The 20,392-nt window shown below is 35.5% G+C and overlaps 1 protein-coding gene across 2 annotated transcripts; it reads left to right on the top strand.

Moving 5' to 3' along the window:
• The first annotated feature begins 1,763 nt into the window (after positions 1-1,763).
• On the top strand, positions 1,764-2,443 carry LOC138161280 (large ribosomal subunit protein uL6-like). 2 transcript variants are annotated; one of them, XM_069088063.1, is made up of 2 exons: positions 1,764-2,327; positions 2,402-2,443. In XM_069088063.1, exons 1-2 carry the CDS (start codon positions 1,806-1,808, stop codon positions 2,411-2,413), a joined length of 534 nt encoding a protein of 177 aa, XP_068944164.1. In that variant the 5' UTR covers positions 1,764-1,805; the 3' UTR covers positions 2,414-2,443. The 2 variants fall into 2 exon arrangements, with proteins under 2 accessions (XP_068944164.1, XP_068944163.1); XM_069088062.1 differs by lacking the exon at positions 2,402-2,443 and having other exon boundaries at positions 1,764-2,380.
• Positions 2,444-20,392: the final 17,949 nt, after the last annotated feature.

A 20,392-nucleotide genomic window follows, 5' to 3' on the forward strand; every position in this document is an offset into this window, starting at 1 on the left:
AACAAAACCAATGCAGCCAATATTAGAAGGAAAACAGAAAATGGGGGTGGGGGAATTTTACAGCAACTTTCTTTGATAAAAATTTTGCTTTACAAAATAGAGAGAGCTGAGTCAAATTAACAAGATTACATATCATTCCCCAATTGATAAATGGTAGAAGATGTATTAAAATATAATGGTGCCATGGAAAACTAGAAATAGTAGAGGATCAAGTAGAGAGAAAAAAAAATGATCGCTACTGTCAAAGGAGGAGGATTGAAAAAAAAGGACAATTTAAAAGGACTTTTTTAATTTGGCAATTAAACGAATATTGGTAGCTTTAATAAAAAGCAATTTCAGTTGAATGATAAAGTTAGAAGCCAGTCTGTAAAGAGTTAAGAAAAGAGTAAAAGGAAAGAAAGTCGAAGCATTTATTATAGAAAGTCTGCTCAAGGATTTTAGTCACAAAAGGGAGCAAAGATGTGAGATGATAGCCAGCAAAATCAAGTTGTTCCACAGATCAAATAAGGCATTTTTGAAGATGGGGAGACAAGTTTATGTTTTAGGCAATAGGGAAATGGTCAGTATACAAGGAGATATTGACAAAAATTGAGAATGGGGATGATGGAGGGAGCTGTCTGCAATAGAATGGAATGGGATAATTTACGTATAGAGGGGTTTGCTTTGGCAAAGAGTAGGGCAAACTCTTCATGTGAGATAGAGATGAAGGAGGAAATAACAGCAGAAGGCATCTTGGTGATGTAAAATGAGAAAGGAGGAAAGAAGAGGAAGCACCCAGTAAATGTCTTTTATTTTTTCAATGAAATATGAAGCAAGTTTCTCAGCTAAGTGGGTGGAGAGAAACAGGCCATAATAGGTTTGAGGAGGAATGGAAAATCTGGGGCAGTCACTGTACTAAGCGGCATAATGACTTAATCAAGGATGTGTAACAGGATTGCTTTGCCATAGTGAGGGTCCAAGTTTAAGGTTATGTTATGTAAATGTGTAGTGAAAATAGTTTTGTGATTTTTCTCCAGCTTTTTTCAGGATCATGTAAGTAGGTCAAAATAATCCAATGCTAAGGTTTTGCAGGTCAAACTGACAATTAGGATGAGGAAGCAAGGAATTGATAGAAGAGAATATAGAATAATACTGGTTTATTAAGAGGTGAAGGCACATAGAGGAGTGTGTAGCTAGGAAAGAGCTGAAGGTTCAAGGGATTGGAGGTCTTAGTGAGAATAAAGAAGAGAGTTTAATGTTGTAAGGCCAAGGAAGAAAAAGAATGACAATAGATTGAGATCAGATAAGGGAATTTCAGAGTACATGAACATGATCCACTTTTGGGTGATGGCAAGAACTAGACTATGGCTATCTCTGTGTATGGTCGAGGTGGGGTAGAGGAATAGATTCTAACAGTAGAGTATAAGTCCATAGGATAGGAATCATTAAAGGGAGTACATGTAAGGAAATGATAAATATCCTAAATCCAGTAAAATTGCTTAGTAAGTTAAGTGAGAAATATGTTATAGATTACAAATTGCCCCTTTAGGACTCCAAGCATAACTATCAGATCTGTGTTACTGACTTAGAGTCATTCTGTTTGTTGTATTGAAATGCAATAATGTGATACCACTTGGCCATACTGGACTCTCTTCATTCTTTAGCATATACAGGGATGATGTAAGCATCTACCTAATACCTATCCCCATTTTCTTCTTGCCAGAAGGCAAAAAACATTTCCTTTTCAGATCTTAATCATTCTATTCTGATGGCTTACCTTTTTACTTTAATTTATCTTTGCTCCTTTTGGCCCATTCACTACCAGAATGAAGACTATTCTAAGCAACCAGACCATCTACATCCCAGAAAATGTTGACATCTCTCTTAAGGGTCAGACAGTTATTGTGAAAGGGCCCAGAGGAATCTTCCACAGGGATTTCAACCATATCAATGTTGAGCTCAGTCTCCTTGGAAAGAAGAAAAAAAGGTTTTGGGTAGACAAGTGCTGGGGAAATCGAAAAGAAATTGCAACAGTGCACACCATCTGTAGCCATGTACAAAACATGATCAAAGGCGTTACCCTGGGTTTTCGTTATGAGATGAAGCCTGTGTATGCTAACTTCCCCATCAATGTTGTTATTCAAGAGAATGGCTCACTTGTTGAAATCAGACATTTCTTGGGTGAAAAATATATCCGAAGAGTATGCATGAGACCAGGTGTTGCTTGTGCTGTTTCTCAAGCCCAAAAAGATGAGTTAGTTCTTGAAGGAAATGATATTGAACTTGTTTCAAACTCAGCTGCCCTGATCCAACAGGCCACCACAGTCAAAAACAAGGATATCAGAAAAGTTGGATGGCATCTATGTTTCTGAGAAAGGCACAGTGCAACAAGCTGATGAATGAGTTGGGAAAGATGCCAAAGGCTGTGTCCTGAGGAGTCAACACTTATTCAGATGTCAAATAAAAATACTTTTTGTAAAAAAAAAATTTTACCTTTGCTTGTAATTTGTCTACATACATAGCATAGCCATTAGAAGATGAGTAGGTGATTGCTGTCTCATTTTTGGCAGCTAAATTTTGTGGTAGAAGACACAGGGGCAGGCCAGGAAGGCATGGCACAGCTGGCAGACATAGGGGCAGGCTGGGAAGGTGTGGCACGGCTGGCAGACACAGGGGCAGGCCGGGAAGGGGCCTGATCAACTCGGAGGGCAAGTCTTCTCACCAACCACAAGGTCCACTACCAGGCCTATCACCAAAGGGCTGGGACTGGAAAGAGCAAGGTAAGAAGCAAATACAGAGGGCCCTGTCCTGGACAGCAAACACTCCTGGGGCTACCACTTCATAGCCCAGAAATTTTTTTTAAAAGCCCCTTTCAGGACCTCCAAAGACTAGGATGACAGAGTGATCCTCACTTGCTCCAAACCCCCCTCTGACCCTGAAAACATAGTAACTCTTGCCCCAGGGCAAAACCCTCTAGAGTAAAGGCTTGGGATCCTAGAGGAAGGGCTTGTCTAGGGCCCTGCCTCAAAATGGCTGGAAAGCAGACTACAAAGACAAAGACCCTGGAGTCCTACTATCCTCAGAGGGAGGAACCAACCTCAGAGGGAGACAATGTGGACTCCACACCCAAAGCTGAAACTTCAACAGGAAATGGGTCCCAAGCACAGAAGGCTCTCCTAGATGAGATTAAAAGGAACTTTGAAAACAAAATGAGAGAGATAGAAGACAAAATGAATAATTCTCTCAAAATGAAAATAGCAGAATTAGAAAAACATTATAATGAGGAAAACATCTCTCTAAAAACAAAAGTGTATGATATGGAAAAGGAGCTTCAAAACTTAACCAAGGAAAATGATTTGCTAAAAACTAGAATTAACCAAATGGAAACAAATAACTCTATGAGGAACCAAGAATTAGCCAAGCAAAACAACCAGAATGAAAAATTAGAAAAAGAGGTAAAATACCTCAAAGAAAAAAATAACTGACCTGGAAAACAGATCTAGGAGAGATAATTTGAGAATCATAGGCCTACCAGAAAATTATGATGAAAAAAATGAGCCTGGACAACATTCTCCAAGAGCTCGTTAAGGAAAACTGCCCTGAGATACTAGAACCTGAGGGTAAAATAGAAATCGAGAGAATCCACCGGACACCTGCTGAAAGAGATCCCAAATGGAAAAGTCCTCGAAATGTTGTGGCCAAACTCCAGGACTACAAGATAAAAGAGAAAGTACTTCAAGTGGCCAGAAATAAACAATTCAAATATCGAGGGTCCACAGTGGAGATTGCACAGGATTTGGCAGCCTCTACACTGAAAGATCGGAGGCAGTGGAATACAATTTTCCGGAAGGCAAAAGAGCTCAGGTTACAACCAACAATCACATACCCAGTGAGACTGAGCATATTCTTCCAGGCAAAGAGATGGTCATTCAATGATATAACAGAGTTCCAGACCTTCTTGATAAAAAAGCCAGAACTCAATGGAAAATTCAACCTCCAATTACGAGATGCAACAGTGACTTACAAAGGTAAACAAGGAGAACACACACACACCCTGCTATTTGATAAGAGCAAACTGTTATAGACAAGTAGAGGCTATGACTATAAAAAACACAAAATGACAATAAAAAAAAATCTTATTAAGGGCTACAAAGGGACTGCAATGGAAGAAAGGGAATGGTTGAAGTGGAAAAGGGTAAATTATGCCACACATAGAGGCATAAAAACTGTATAGCAGAGGAAAAAAAGGGAGGGAGTTGGGAAGCATATGAGCTTTTCCCTCATTGGTTGTGGTACAAGGAGGAAATAACAACCAGTTAAACATAGGACTCTGTGGAGAAGAAACGCAAAAAGTATCATTTGAGAGGGAAAGAGGGGAGGGAGAGGAGCTTTGCATGAGATTTGTTCCTGTCACTCTTGATGCGAAGAAGAAATAGCATACTTCATTTAGTATAAAAATATCCTACAGGCAGTAGGAGGGGGAAAGAGTTACGAAAGGGGGGTGGCAGTGGTTTGTAGGGAGGCAAGTAGTAAGGGGAAAGGGGAGGAAAAGGGAGGGGCACTGAAAAGGGAACACTGAGGGAGGTGGTGGTCAAAAGGAAAACTATTAAGGGGGGAAGGGAGAAGGGAGGGAAAATATGAACATTAAGAGGGGCAGGAATAGGATGGATGGAAAGAAACAGATAACAATCATAATTGTAAATGTGAATGGAATGAATTCTCCCATGAAACAGAGATGGATAGCAGAATGGATTAGAAATCACAATCCTACAATATGCTGTTTACAAGCACATCTGAAAGAGAGGGATACACACAAGGTAAAGGTAAAAGGTTGGAATAAAATATATCATGCCTCAGCTAAAGTTAAAAAAGCAGGGGTAGCAATCTTTATCTCAGATAAAGCAAAAGCAAAAATTGACCTAATTAAAAGAGATAAGGAAGGAAATTATATCCTGTTAAAAGGCACCATCGAGAATGAAGCAATATCATTACTTAACATATATGCACCAAGTGGCGTAGCATCCAAATTCCTAGAGGAGAAGGTAAAGGAATTAGAGGAAGAAATAGATAGCAAAACTATACTACTGGGAGACCTTAATCTCCCCCTCTCTGAACTTGATAAATCCAACCTCAAAATAAACAAGAAAGAAGTTAAGGAGGTGAACAGGATTTTAGAGAGGATAGGTATGATACATCTCTGGAGAAAACTGAATGGGGATAAAAAGAAATATACTTTCTTCTCAGCGATTCATGGCACATACTCAAAAATTGACCATGTTGTAGGGCATAAAAACCTCACGATTCTATGCAGTATGGCAGAAATATTAAATGCATCCTTCTCAGATCATGATGCAAAAAAAAAATATATGCAATAAAGGGCCAGGGAAAGACAGACTAAAAACTAATTGGAAATTAAACAATTTAATCCTAAAGAATGACTGTGTCAAACAAGAAATTATAGAAACAATTGGTAATTTCATTCAAGAGAATGATAATAATGAGACAACATACCAAAATCTGTGGGATGCTTTAAAGGCAGTTCTTAGGGGAAGTTTTAAATCCCTGAGTGCATAAGTGATTAAATTAGAGGAAAGGGAGCTCAACGAATTGGGCATGCAATTAAAAAACCTAGAAAAAGAACAAATTCAAAATCCTCAATTAAATGCTAAATTAGAAATATTGAAGAAAAAAGGAGAGATGAATAAAATTGAATTTAAGAAAACGATTGAATTAATAAATAAAACCAAGAGCTGGTTTTATGAAAAAAACAACATAATTGATAGACCCTTAGTCAATATGATAAAAAAAAGAAAGAAGAAAACCAAATTATGAGTATCAAAAATGAAAAGGGTGAATCTACCTCCAATGAAGAGGAAATCAAAACAATAATTAAGAATTATTTTTCCCAACTGTATGCACATAAATTTGACAATCTTAGGGATATGGATGAATATTTACAAACATACAAGTTGCCAAGATTAACGGAAGAAGAAGTAAATTACTTAAATAATCCCATCTCAGAAAAAGAAATTGAACAAGCCATCAGTCAGCTCCCTAGGAAAAAAATCTCCAGGGCCAGATGGATTCACCAGTGAATTCTATCAAACATTTAAAGAATAATTGATTCCAATGCTCTACAAAATATTTTGGTTAATTAGTGAAGAAGGAGTCCTACCAAATTCTTTTTATGATACAAATATGGTACTGATACCTAAATCAGGAAGAGATAAAACAGAGAAAGAAAATTATAGACCAATCTCCCTCATGAATATAGATGCAAAAATTCTAAATAAAATACTAGCAAAAAGACTACAGCAACTTATCTCAAGAATAATACACTTTGATCAGGTAGGATTTATTCCAGGAATTCAAGGATGGTTTAATATTAGGAAAACCATCAGTATAATTGATCACATCTACAATAAAACTAGCAGAAACTACATTATCATCTCAATAGATTCAAAAAAGGCTTTTGACAAAATACAACATCCATTCCTATTAAAAACATTAGAAAGTATAGGAATAAATGTAGCCTTCCTTAAAATAATAGGTAGCATCTATCCAAAGCATCAGCAAGTATTATATGTAATGGGGAGAAGCTAGAAGCATTTCCCATAAGATCAGGGGTAAAACAAGGGTGTCCGCTATCACCCCTCTTATTCAATCTGGTACTAGAAATGTTAGCAGTAGCAATTAGAGAAGAAAAAGAAATCAAAGGAATCAAATTAGGCAAAGAAGAAACCAAGCTATCACTCTTTGCAGATGATATGATGATATACTTAGAGAATCCTAGAGAATCAAGTAAAAAACTACTTGAGACAATAAATAAATTTGACAAAGTTGCAGGATATAAAATAAACCCACATAAATACTCGGCATTCCTATATATTTCCAATGAAATTCAACAGCAAGAGATTGAAAGAGAAATCCCATTTAAAGTTACTGTAGACATTATAAAATATTTGGGAATCTACCTGCCAAAAAAAACCCAGGACCTGTATGATCATAACTACAAAACACTTTTCACACAAATAAAGTCAGATCTAACTAATTGGGAAAATATCAATTGCTCGTGGCTGGGTCAAGCTAATATAATAAAAATGACAATTTTACCTAAATTAAATTATATATTTAGTGCCATAGCAATTAATTTACCAAAAAGCTACTTTATAGAGCTAGAAAAAATAGTAACAAAATTCATTTGGAAGAAATTAATTCTTCCAAATTTCCATTAATTTCCATTCCAAGGGAATTAATGAAAAGAAATTCTAGGGAAGGTGGACTAGCTATACCAGATTTCAATCTGTATTATAAAGCAGCAGTCATCAAAACTACTTGGTACTGGCTGAGAAATAGAGGAGTGGATCAATGGAATAGATTAGACACACGAGATTCAGAAGTCAATGACTATAGTAATATATTGTTTGATAAATCTCCAGACCCTGGGTTTTGGGATAAGGACTCACTATTTGACAAAAACTGCTGGGAAAACTGGATATAGTATGGAAGAAACTGGGCATAGACCATTATCTAACTCCATATACCAAAATCAAGTCTAAATGGGTGCATGATCTAGGTATAAAGGTTGATACTGTAAGCAGTCTCGTAAAACAGGGAATAGTTTACCTATCAGATTTGTGGAGAGGGAAAGACTTTAGGACTAAACAAGAATTAGAGAACATTATAAAATGTAGAATGGATAATTTTGACTACATGAAATTGAAAAGTTTCTGTACAAACAAAGCCAATGTAACCAAGATTAAGAGGGAGGTGGGAAATTGGGAAAGAATCTTTACAACCTGTGTCTCTGATAAAGGACTCGTTTCTAAAATACACAGAGAATTGAGTCAAATTTATAAGAATACAAGTCATTCCCCAATTGATAAATGGTCAAAGGATATGAACAGGCAGTTTTCAGAGAAAGAAATTAAAGCTATCCATAAGCACATAAAGAAATGCTCTAATTCACTATTGATTAGAGAAATGCAAATCAAAACAACTCTGAGGTACCACATCTCACCAGTCAGATTGGCTAAGATGACAAAACAGGAAAATGACAAATGCTGGAGAGGATGTGGGCAAATTGGTACACTAATGCCTTGCTGGTGGAGTTGTGAACTGATCCGGCCTTTCTGGAGAGCAATCTGGAATTATGCCCAAAGGGCTATAAATACTTTCATACCCTTTGATCCAGCAATACCTCTCCTAGGGTTATATGCCAAATAGATCATAGAAATGAGAGAAAGACCCATATGTACAAAAATGTTTATAGCAGCTCTTTTTGTGGTAGCAAAGAATTGGAAATTAAGGGGGTGCCCATCAATTGGGGAATGGCTGAACAAGTTGTGGTATATGCATGTTATGGAATACTATTGTGCTATAAGAAACGAGTAGCAGATGGTCTTCATATTTACCTGGAGAGGCTTAAAAGAAGTGATGCTGAGTGAGAAGAGTAGAACCAGGAGAAATTTGTACACAATTACAGACACAACGTATGTGTGATGACCAACTTTGATAGACTGGACTCCTCTCAGCAATGCAGTGATATAAGTCAATTCCAAAAGACTCATGATGGAGAGAAATACCGTGTTTCCCCAATAATAAGACACTGTCTTATTATTTATTTTGGAAAGAAAAACACCAGAGGGCTTATTTCAGGGGAGGGCTTATGTTGTCCTGCCTCAGTTCTCCTCCGCGGCACTGCTCTCAATAGCTCCAGCAAGCAAATCACTGGGGAAGAACAGGATGACGCGCTCACTGCTGCAGCTCTGATTGGATGCAGCTCGGAGCGCGGCGTGCGTTTCACCGGCGGGGGGACGGTACATACAGAGGGTACCGTAATGTAGCATGTAGCGCAGGGGATCACCTTCACTTCAGTAGCAATCTCAGTAGGGCTTATTTTCGGGGGAGGGCTTATTTTAGAGGAATCTTATACAGTAAGGGGAGGGCTTATTTTCGGGATAGGTCTTATTATCGGGGAAACACGGTATGTGCATCTAGAGAAAGAACTGTTTATATCCAGGTGGAAAAAAAAATACCTGATCTTTTTCCTTCTCTTACTTGGTTTTATGTCCTCTTTTCCATTTTTCATTCCAGCTGGTACAATCTGTCCTTATAACCTGACTAATGTATAATGTGAAAGTATTTACAGATCCTGTACTTGATTATAAGCCGCCATGGGAGGAGAGGGAGGGGGACAAAATGTGAAACTCAAGGAATTGTGGAATTGAATCCTGTAAACTAAAAAGAAACAAACAAATTAATTTAAAAAATATTAAATTTAAACAAATTTTGTGGCAGAAAGACAGTATTTTAAGTGACCATTTTGAAACAAGGTGTTCTTAACTCTTCACAAAAGTTGGAAATAGTGTCACCCGGATGTTGGTGAAATATTTCCTACCTTAGCATATGTCATGAGGAGCATTAAATTTGGTATTTAAAATTAAAAGTACAACTTGAAAGAGTAAAGTATAATATAGTTTGAAACTGTAATTGCCTTATAAGGAAGAGCATTATAACTGATAGTCTTGGGAGTGGAGAGGATGTTGTCTTCATTCATAGATATTATGTATGTATCTAATAGGTTTCTACTGTGGTGATCTGCTTCCTTTGTAATTTTTAGTTCTAGCTTGCTCAGATGCAGCCACTGTATATCAGAGGCAGGATTTGAAGCAAGGTCTTCTTGGCTTCAGTGTAAGCTCTCTATTGATTATGCCATACTACATCTCATAAGCTGTTATTATTATCATCAATGAAGTGAAGTGATTGGTTTAGATTGCAGGTTCTTAGCCTGGTCTGTGAATAGTTTTCAGAGGGCATTTGGAATTATAAAATTTTGCTAACTGAATTTCAATATACTTCGTTTCCATTCTAATTCCAAATATTTTATGTTATGCATTTAAGAATATGATTCTAAGAGTCCATAGGCTTCATCAGACTGTCAAAGAGATCTATGACAAAAAAAAAGTTAAGAAACCCTGCTTCTGATGTTCTCTTACATTCCTTCCACCTCTAATGTTTCATTATTCTATGAACTGATAAGGTATAAAACATCTTCCTTAGATTTAGTGAATAAAACATTCATGATTGAATCTGGAATTTTGAGAGGACTCTAAAAGATTGGTGAAAAGAGTAGACAGAGAAAAAGGTTAGTTCAAAAGTTAAGAGTAGCACAAAAGAAGACACAGGATTAAGAAGAGGAAGACAATATAGATCAAAGGACTATAATAGGATTTATTGATTAAAGCAGAAGGCTAAGATAGAAAAGAAATTAAGTCTTCAGGTTGAGTATCTTGGAGGTGAGTAAAGGAATTACACCTTTTAAACAATGTCAAAGTTCTCCAATTCTTCATTGCATTTAAAAGTTGGTCTTGGTTCTCAAAGTCTAAGGCAATCAAAACACAAACTCTAATCAATCTTAGCCTAGTGAAAAAAATGCATCTGCTATTGGGTGAAAAGTTCATTTAGGGGCAGCTAGGTGGTGCAGTGAATAGAACACTGGACCTGGAGTTAGGAGGACCTGAGTTCAAATCCGACCTCAGACACTTAAAACTTTCTAGCTGTGTGACGTTGGGCAAGTCATTTAACCCCAATTGCCCTGCCTTTCCCACTCCAAAAAGACAAAAAAAGAAAGAAAAGTTTATTTAAATTTAGAGAGACTCAATACCACAAGCCTACTCCCCAGGTGATGATATTTTCAGCTGAGGCAATACAGTGGCTACTATAATGGATGGAGCACTGGATTTGGAATTAAAACACTAGAGTTAGAATATCACTTCAAAAACTTACTAATTGTTTCACTAGTATCTGCAAAATGAAGAAAATAATAACTCCAACTTTAGAGAGTTATTGGGAAGACCAAGTGAGAAAAATTATGTAAATACTTTTCATATTTTAAAGTGTTGTACAAAATGAAAAAAGCTCATGGTAAAAGTCCATTATGTGTGGGAGGCATTTAATCTTTGTGGGGAGAAGTAACCACATAGATCCTTTAAAATAAATCATTGCTTTCATATTTGTGTTTCTGTCACACTAATGATACTAGAGTGAGGAATATAGGTCTATGCTATAGTAATGTCTATGTATATCATAGAATCTAAGAGCTGAAAATAACCTGTCACCTGATACAACTCCCTTGCTTCACAAATGTGGAGACTAAAGTTTAGTTCAGTTAAGTGTTTTACAGATGGTATACTGCTAGTTTGTAACAGAGGGGCAGGAATAAAATATAGATTTCATTTACTTTCCAACTATCTATCAGTAGTGAAGACAGAGAAATGCTAAAGTAAACTATATGACCTATTCTGTTTTTTAAAACATGATTTTAAAATAATGTATTTCTTCTAAAGGTGTTTTTTTTTGAAAGGAAATCATCTATATCCCTGAGTTCTAATGTACTGTATACCAAAGCAATGCTGAAGTGGCTTCTGTGTTATAGCTTCCACAGTTTTACCATGATATTTAAGAACAATTCACTGAATGAAAGCTCAACAGTGTCTGCTAAGCTTAACTTGTACTTTGTGGGCAAGCACCAGTAACTGTGAGATAAAATCATATTCGAGCTGACTCTTTCAGCCATTTAGGGAAATTTCTTTTGTGAGCCGTTAGTTTAATTATGACACAGTTAAACAGACTCATAAATTTCAAACCTGTAAACATTTGCCCACAGAGAAGTCTGAACCCTGGCAGTAGTTTTTAATCACATTCCCCAGTCAGGTGTCAAACAGAGAAAAACATACAAGCAAGTTTTGTTTAGAATACCTCAAAAAATCTGCCAAGTGGCAGATTTGTACATCTGTGCTGGACTATGGCTGTCCTTTTTTTTTTTTAGTCTAATCTGTCAAGATAACCATTTACCCATTCTCTTAAACAAACATAGACTTCCTTGTTTAAACTCTAACAGTGCTAACAGAACACACAATTTCCAATCATTCTATGTTAAGTACACTGACAAGAGATTGAGAAAAGAATCAAAATAACCTAAATGTAAGTTGGAACTATTTTTGCTGCTTGATAAATCTCTAAGAATCTTGGGCAGGAATAAAAAATCCTGTACAAGTGGGATGCAGTTCTTGAAAGTAAAAATAACAAATTTAAAAGGAAAGCTTTATTTCATGTATAGTTCCTGAATTTTAATGAAATTCAAGACTAATTTATTTGAGCTTTTGAAGAATAACATTTTCCTTGTGAGGCTTATTTTTCATTTAGTAAAAGTATTTTGGTCTATGACAAAGTATATGTTTTATCTTTGATACGTGAAGATCTATGAAAAAATCTATAGAAAGGACAGAGAGGAAGAAGGTGAAGATGGATATCTTTCTGTGATATCTTTTCAATGTTATTTCAGGAGGAAATTCTATAAAGAGAAGTCTATAAAGAAAATTCTATGAAGAGCATTTAAAAAGCTAAAAGACTATTTGTCTGTGTTGCTTTAAAGAAGCTGAAGGTAAAAGAGGAGATGTGGAGAAAATTCTTTCTTCAAACTACTTTAAGTATGTTGTTATTTTTTAAAAAAATCTAGGCAGATGAATAAACAATTATTATATCAAGGATTCAGACAACTAGATGTAACACTGGTCATAGACAAAATTTTATGAATGCTTGAATACATGATGGTTTACTTGTAAGGAAAAGAGAGTTGATAGAATCATAATTCTAAGGGACCAAAAGTCATCTTCTTCAACTCCCTCATTTTTAATTTGAGGAAATTGTTGTCCAGAGATGTTGATGACAGATTACATGTGTCCACTTTATAATTCGAATTCATGTCCTTGGACTCCAAATCCAGTGCTATTTTTTATTGTACCAAATTGCTAAGTGCTAACAATGAGAGAAAAACAGAAAAAAAATATATGGGAGGTAGTACAAGCTGGTTCTTGAAGAACACTTGAGATTCTAAGAGACATTGGTGAGAAGGTAATGTATTGCTAGTGCATGAATGGGGAACAAACTGTGGGTACAAAGGCACAGAGACTGGAGATGGAATCCCATGTGTGGGGAAGAGTTCATAGACTAATCATCTGGAAGGTAAAGGGAAGTAGTGTGAAACCAACCAATCAATCAATAAGCATTCATTGAATTCTTGCCATATGCCAAAGTCTGTTTGCCAAGTTTGTGAAGGACTTTAAGTGGCAAGCTGAACAGTATATATTATGTTACAGGAACAATAGAGAACCACTAAGGCTGCTTCAGCATGGAGGTGTCATGGCCAAGCCTGTGATTTAGAAATATTGATTTGGCAGCTTTGTGAAAAATGGAAGAAAAAGGAATCAGGGAGGCAAATTAGAAAGTTGTTGTAATAGTCCAGGAAAAAGGTGATGAGGTACTATACCAAGATAGTGACTGTGTGAACATTGAGAAGAATATGAAAGATACAAAGGTATAATTGACAAGATTTGAAAATTATTTTAGATAAGGAGGGTGAAGGAGGGTGAAATCAAAGATGATTTTAAGATTGCAAACTTGTGTGACTGGAAGGATGGTAGCACCCTCAAAAGAAATACAAGAAATGTGGGTGACAGGTTCAGGATGGAAGACAATCAGTTCTGTCTGAGACAAGCTAAATTCAGTGCTGATAGACAGAAAGGTGAAGATATAAAGTACAGCAAGAAGTTGGTAATATGTGACTATAGTTCCTGGGTGAGATTATTACTGGTTACATAGATTTAGGAGTCATTTTTTTGTAACAGTGGTAGTAAACTCAAACAGAAATGTATGTGGGCAGCATCTTCACTTATAAAAACACAAACTAACATTAATTGTGTTTTATTTTATTTTTATTTATTTTGTTAAACATTTCCAATTACATTTTAATCTGATACTTATAGCACTCAGCCTGGGCATTTTGTGGGCACTGCTGCTTTTAGTTTGACACCTCTGGTCATAGGATCATAGATAAGAGCTGGAATGGACGTCAGTAAATCATTTAACCCAAATTCTACATATGAAGAAAATGAGGTTCAGAGAAGATGAGTGATTTGCCAAAGTCAAGATTCAATCCCTTATCTTCTGACTCAAAATTGAACACTTCTGCCACATCAGTTTCTATCAAGACAAAGTACATAAAGAAGAAAAGTTTTAGAACAAAAAATTGAGGGATATCTATGCTTAGTGGCTGGAAAATAAATAATTGTACAGTCAACAAAACATTCATAGACCCTCTCTTCTGTATTTCTATATAATTCAATATCATGCCTGAGTATATGCTAGTAACTAATTTTAACATAACTTTGTGGGATGAACGGAAAGAAGACATTCCCTCCCTTTGGGAATGAAAGTGATTGGTGAAAGATCACATAGTTAATTATAATAGCGCTAACTGATCCCTAACTCTCATTTTCCTGACATTTCTACCAATATTTCTATTGGTAAATGTAGAGACAAAGTACTATGAATTGCTTTTTCAATTATCATTTTAAAGAGAATTTTTAAAGTTGATACTCAAAGAGGATCAAGTAACAAAAAGGACAAATGAAAAAAAGGAACCAAGTGGTATGTTAGCTGGCAAGTCTCTTAGGTCTTGAACTCATAAGTCTTTGGAGAATCTTAGGAACACTAATGAATCATCTAAAGGTGTTTACCAAAAGCCCAAGCATCATAGAGGAAAAAAGAGGTTCCATGACTTTGTTCCACATGACTTCTATATTCATAGTATGGAGAAGTTTCTAAAAAGGAGAGACAAAGGTAAAGACAAGAAAGATGCATACGAGACAGTTTTAATGTGATGCAGTCCTTTTAAAGGCATTACCCAATTCTGTTGTCCTTATATTATATCTAAAATGTTAAAGCAAAAATGATCTCAAGGGTAATTTTAGAAAGCAGTACATTCCATCATACTTCTGAGCAGATACTAACTTCCTTTAGTTTCGATGTTATTTCATTTGCTAACTTCCTTTAGGTTCAATGTTATTTCATTTGCAGTTTGCGAGAGTTATAAATAGTTAATTCAAGAAGATTTTATTTAATGATTTTCCGTGCCATTGACATCTAAGAATCATGTAAATGTTTTGTGAAAGACACAATAAATGGAAATTTGTTTAATTATTAAATAAAAGTAGTAAAAAAATATTTTCTCTACTTTTCTCAGTACAAATGATTATCTTCACAGATATTTGTTATTGTAACATTGTGATCTTTTTAATCATAAAATGTTACAAGAAAAGATATGTATTTATTTAAAAGATAAATAAGTAGTTAAAAGATCAATAAAAGATTAAATTGTTGCTTCAAATTTATTGTGCTGCTTTCAAAAAATGTTATTATTAGGGGAGGACAGAATTCCAATTTAATTAATAGTATTAGATGAAAATCTTGTTTTGGGAACCTTATTATTTACAAAGTTTTTGTCATCAGTTTAAATGAGAAAAACAATGACATTGCTGCAACTTTATGTTATTCAGGAAAGGAACAAATAATCTACTTTGAACCCGTTTTCATGTTCATTCTCTTCCATTCAGTTAGCGCCTCAGACCTATGTGCTGGGAAATATTTACTGGGTGTGCAAATATCTTTAACCATGCACCTCCTGGCTATTATGGGGAGAGCATAAAAGAAAGAATGCCTCATCTTGGCAGTAAATCACACTTCATTCCAAGGAAGAGGCAAAGGTTAAGAATGAGGAAAATTAGGCAGACAACCATGTGTAGCTGAGAGAAAGGAAAGCTATTTTGCTGAGGCTGACTCCCCTGATATAAATAGAAGAAAGGCTCATGAATGAGATCATGTTGACTTCCTCTGCTCACATACTAATACAGGCATTTTTTCCTTTCGAAAAAGCAGGTCATCTATACACCAGAGTTCAGTGGTGCATTGTACAATATTTCCGCACTCCTGGTGACTGCTTTCTAACACAAGCCTAAAGTAAGTGTCACAAGCAGGCTTCCCTAGGCTAGCCTAAGGTTCCCACAGAATTCACCTTTCTGTTTTCAGAGAATCTTAACTATTAAGTCATCAAAAACTAATGAGTTTGTATTCACACAGGCTAAATAGGTTTGACGAAAACACAGATCCCTTTTTTTAGTGACTTATTATAAACGTTATGAATCATCAATACAAAGAATTACACTTGTTTTTCACTATTTACATCTAGATAAATGAATTTCAATATATAAGATGTTATAACAATGCTTCAGTAACTTCTGGGCTCCAGAGGACAGAGATAACTGGGTCAATGGAGAAGCTTTTCCACAGTACCCCATCCACCCAGTGGTGAGCCCAGATCCCATCCAAATGTCCCCTTTCTAAGAATAGTGGGCCAATGAGTCTCCAGGCTCCTAGCTTTGGAGAAGATATGGCCACTCACACTTCTTCAATGGTTATGGAGTGACCAACTACAATTCTTCCGGTAAGATTGGACGACCATCAAAACTTATCATGTGTTCTACCACTATGTCTTCCAGACCCCCAAGCATTGCCATCTGATTTTAAGGACCCTTGGTCTTCACTACCCTCTATGTATTATCTTACCCAATTAGAACATGAACTTGAAATCAGGGACTGTTGCTTTTCTCTTTGTATTCATAATGTTTAGCATACTGCTTGAAAAAAGTAAATAATGAATATTTTTTTCCTTTCTATTTTCTCTAAGCCTCCATCTCTTTCCTTAGCTCTAATTAATCTTTTGCTTTTGTCTTTCTTTTCCTTGAATTATTTCATAAATGTCTTTCCAGATTTCTTCCTATGATTCATCCTTGTCAGCCTTAGTCATATTATAATATTCCATAATATTAATAAATCATAATTTCCTTAACCAATTCAATTGTTGGAATTTAAATCACTTCCATTTTTATACTTACAAATATTACTGTTGTAAGATTCTTTGAAAACATAAGCTATTTATTGTTATTATTATTTTTTATAATTCCTTCAGGGTATATTCACACAGATGAATTATAATAATCCATTGTCAAATGTGTTATTTTTGGAATTTTTCCTATGAATATCTAGTTTTCCAAAAAGGTTTAACTAGGTTGCAATTCTATCAAGAATGAATGAGTACACTTCTTTCTCCAATTCTTTAATTGTGTTTTCCAATTTGAAGACTATGAAATTTATAACAGCTAGTATTTATACGCAGCCTTTATAGATACGTGTCATGCACTGTACTAAGTGCTTTCATATGTTATTTCATTTGATCATCACAACAACCCTGGGAAATAGGTTCTATTATTATCCCCATTTTACAGTTGAGGAAACCATGGCAACAGAGGTTAATTTAATTGCCCAAGATCACACAGCTAGTAAGGGGGAGGGGGGGGGGGAAGGAGGCCAGATTTGAATGTAAGTCTTCTTTACTACAGGTCTATCATTGCAGCCACACCACAAAGTTGTCTTAATTTCTATCACTTGGATGACTGAGGGGGCATATTATTTCAGATGACTATTTGTTTCTGCTTTTCAAAATTGTTCAATTCAATTCAATAAATATTTGTTAAGCACCTGTAATCCTTGCAATCAATGTGAGCTGGAAAGGGGACTTGGGTAAATTTACAATTCCTAGATCATAGGTAGAGTTGAAAGGGAACATAATGGTAATAAAGACCAACTCCCTTTTTTAAAAGAGACTGAAAGAGGAAAAGGGATTGATCCGAGATCACATAAATAGTAAAGCACAAATAGATGGTTTGGATTCAGATCTTCTGCCTCCAAATTCAGCACTCTTGTTACTTTACCACACTACCTCCCCATTCTTTTATATTTCAGACCTCTAGTTTTTGTTATATTTGCTGAAAATATTTTCCCTATTATTTTTGCTTGAGTTATATTATTTTAGTAGCAAGTCTATTTTTGTTTTAATGTAATCAAGCATATCTGTTTTATCCTTAATTATTTCTTCTAGTTCTTAAATGAGAAGAAATCGTCTCCCCTTGACAAGAGAAATAAATACATTATTCCATTTTCTTTCTTCTTTTCTTATACTTAAGACCATCTACTGATTAAAATTCACTAAGGTATATGGCATGAGATGTGATTCTAAATCTGTTTACCAGAAGTTGCTAACCAACTTTCCTAAGCATATTTCTTAAATAAAATGATTTCTTTCTCCAGTCTATATTTTCCATAGTTTTACTAAATCCTAATTATTAAAGGCAGCATAGTATAGTAGATAGAGGGCCAGCCTGGAAGTCAGGAAAATATGAGTTCAAGTTCTGGTTTGGCTTCTGTCACATATTGATACGTGACTACGGACATTTTGCTTTTGTCGTCCTAAGCAACTGTCAAAGATATTAAGTTCCAGACACCTCCAATCTGGATCAATAGAAAGCGTTTCTACCCTATAAACTCCCTATACTGATGAAATTATGTCTAGAGGGAAATAAAAAAAAATCTTTTAAAATGTAATTAAGCAAACAACTATAAAGTAACAACAATGAGTAAGACACTAGGTTGAGCATTAGAGGTACAAAGACTAAAACTCCCTCAAGGAGTTAATATCATTACATTAAATTGATTGAATATCTGTTAAATACTTTATAAGATGTTATAAAGTCTAAAAATGCAACACCATCTTAATTAGTTTTTTTTATCATAATCTTGCTTAATATTGTGGCACCTCACCCCCATCTTTACCCTGGGGTAGAAATCTGGGTCTTTCCTTGCCTGCTTGCTGCCTTGAATTCTCAAACTCCATCAGTTTGGGGTTGTCTGCAGAGCTTTGGGGAGGACAATTTGCCTCTTCATCAGAGACTAGAGAGGGAGATAAAGGCTAATAAATAAGGTCAAGGGTTTTTGAGATGTAGAGGTAGGAAGAAGAGGGCAATCATGGTGACTGGCCTCTATTTAAAACCCCCAGGCACATGGCCAATTTTCAAACTCAACCAAAGTCAAATTCACCAATTTCAAACACAGTATGCCCAAAACTGAATTCATCATCTTTCCCCAAAACCTACATATTTCTACATATAGAAACATATACCCCTTTTCTATATATGTCTATTTCTGTTGATAGCACTAATATTCTGTCAGTCTTTCAGGTTCATAACTTCGACATTATCTTTAACTCCTCAATCTTCTTCACCACACGTATCCAATTATAACTAACAATTATGTAGCACTTTTAAGGTTTGCAAAACACTTCACAAACATAATCTCATTTTATCTTCACAACAGCCTTGGTAGTTGGGTTCTATTATTATCATCCCTACTTCACAGATGAGAAAACCAAGTTAAAGAGACATTTAGCTAATCGCCCAGGTTCACACAGCTAATTTATCTAAAGCAGGATTTGAACTAAGGTCCAACATTCTATCCCCTTATACCACCTAGTTGCCTCAATTAATAGCCAAATCTTGACATTTCTATTTCCATAACAACTATCACATCTGACCCCTTCTGGCCTACATCTAACAGTATGAGTAGAGATTCATGCTGTCACCACCTTAATGCAATTCTCAACTTTCATTTATATTATTACAAAGCCCTGACTCGAGTCTCTCCCCACACCTGTCCACTGCTGTTAAAGTGATTTTCCTTAGTTCATTTCTCTCTATCTGATTCCCCTGATCCATAAACCCCAGTGGCTCTTTATTACTTCTAGGATCAAATATAAATTAATTTGTTAAGTTTTTACAATTATTCACCATCTGGCTTCAAACTTACCTTTCCAGCCTCATTGTATATTATTATTCTCTCTCCTGTACTCTGTGATCACGGCCATTCTGGCTTTCTCTCTAAGCCTCATGCTCCTTTTCCTGTTTATGTGCGTTTATCCTGACTAAACAGGACAGTTAGGTAGGACAGTAGATAGAACAATCAGGAAGACTGATATTTATGAGTTCAAATCTGACCTCAGTCACAAAAATAGCTGTGTGATCCTGGGCAAGTCTCTTAACCCTGTTTGCCTCAGTTCCTCATTTGTAACATAAGCTAGAGAAAGAAATGGAAAACCATTACATTATCTTTCCCAAGAAAACCCCAAAATGGTGTCATGAAGAGTAGAACATGGCTGAAATAACTAAACAACAACTAAAAGCCCCCCATAAATCATTTACATTTCTTTTGCACATATTTATATGCTGCTTATATATGTAATATGTCTATATACATATATGCACACATATATGTATTACCTCTGCATTTAGAATGAAAGTTTCTTATAAGTAGAGATTTTTTTGTATTTTTTTTTACAATATCTAGAAAAGTTTCTGGCATATAGTAGATACTTAATAAATATGCTTGTTCATTGATTGATTGTCTTTTAACTTCATAATATCTTTCAGGAAAACATCGATTTTACCAAATATTTGAGCCCATTCAAAGTCAGATATATACCAGTATGACATCTTCCATGAAGCTTTTCCTAATCCTTTGTTTGGTATTATATCTATTATCTCTCTATGCATATTTAAATGTCTGTCGTTCTATCTATCTATCTATCTATCTATCTATCTATCTATCTATCTATCTATCTATCTAT

This window comes from Petaurus breviceps, unplaced genomic scaffold (genome assembly GCF_028583685.1).
Source record: "Petaurus breviceps papuanus isolate PSGF00001 unplaced genomic scaffold, PetGlider_PUasm1.0 184, whole genome shotgun sequence".
In the NCBI taxonomy this organism is placed as follows: domain Eukaryota; kingdom Metazoa; phylum Chordata; class Mammalia; order Diprotodontia; family Petauridae; genus Petaurus; species Petaurus breviceps.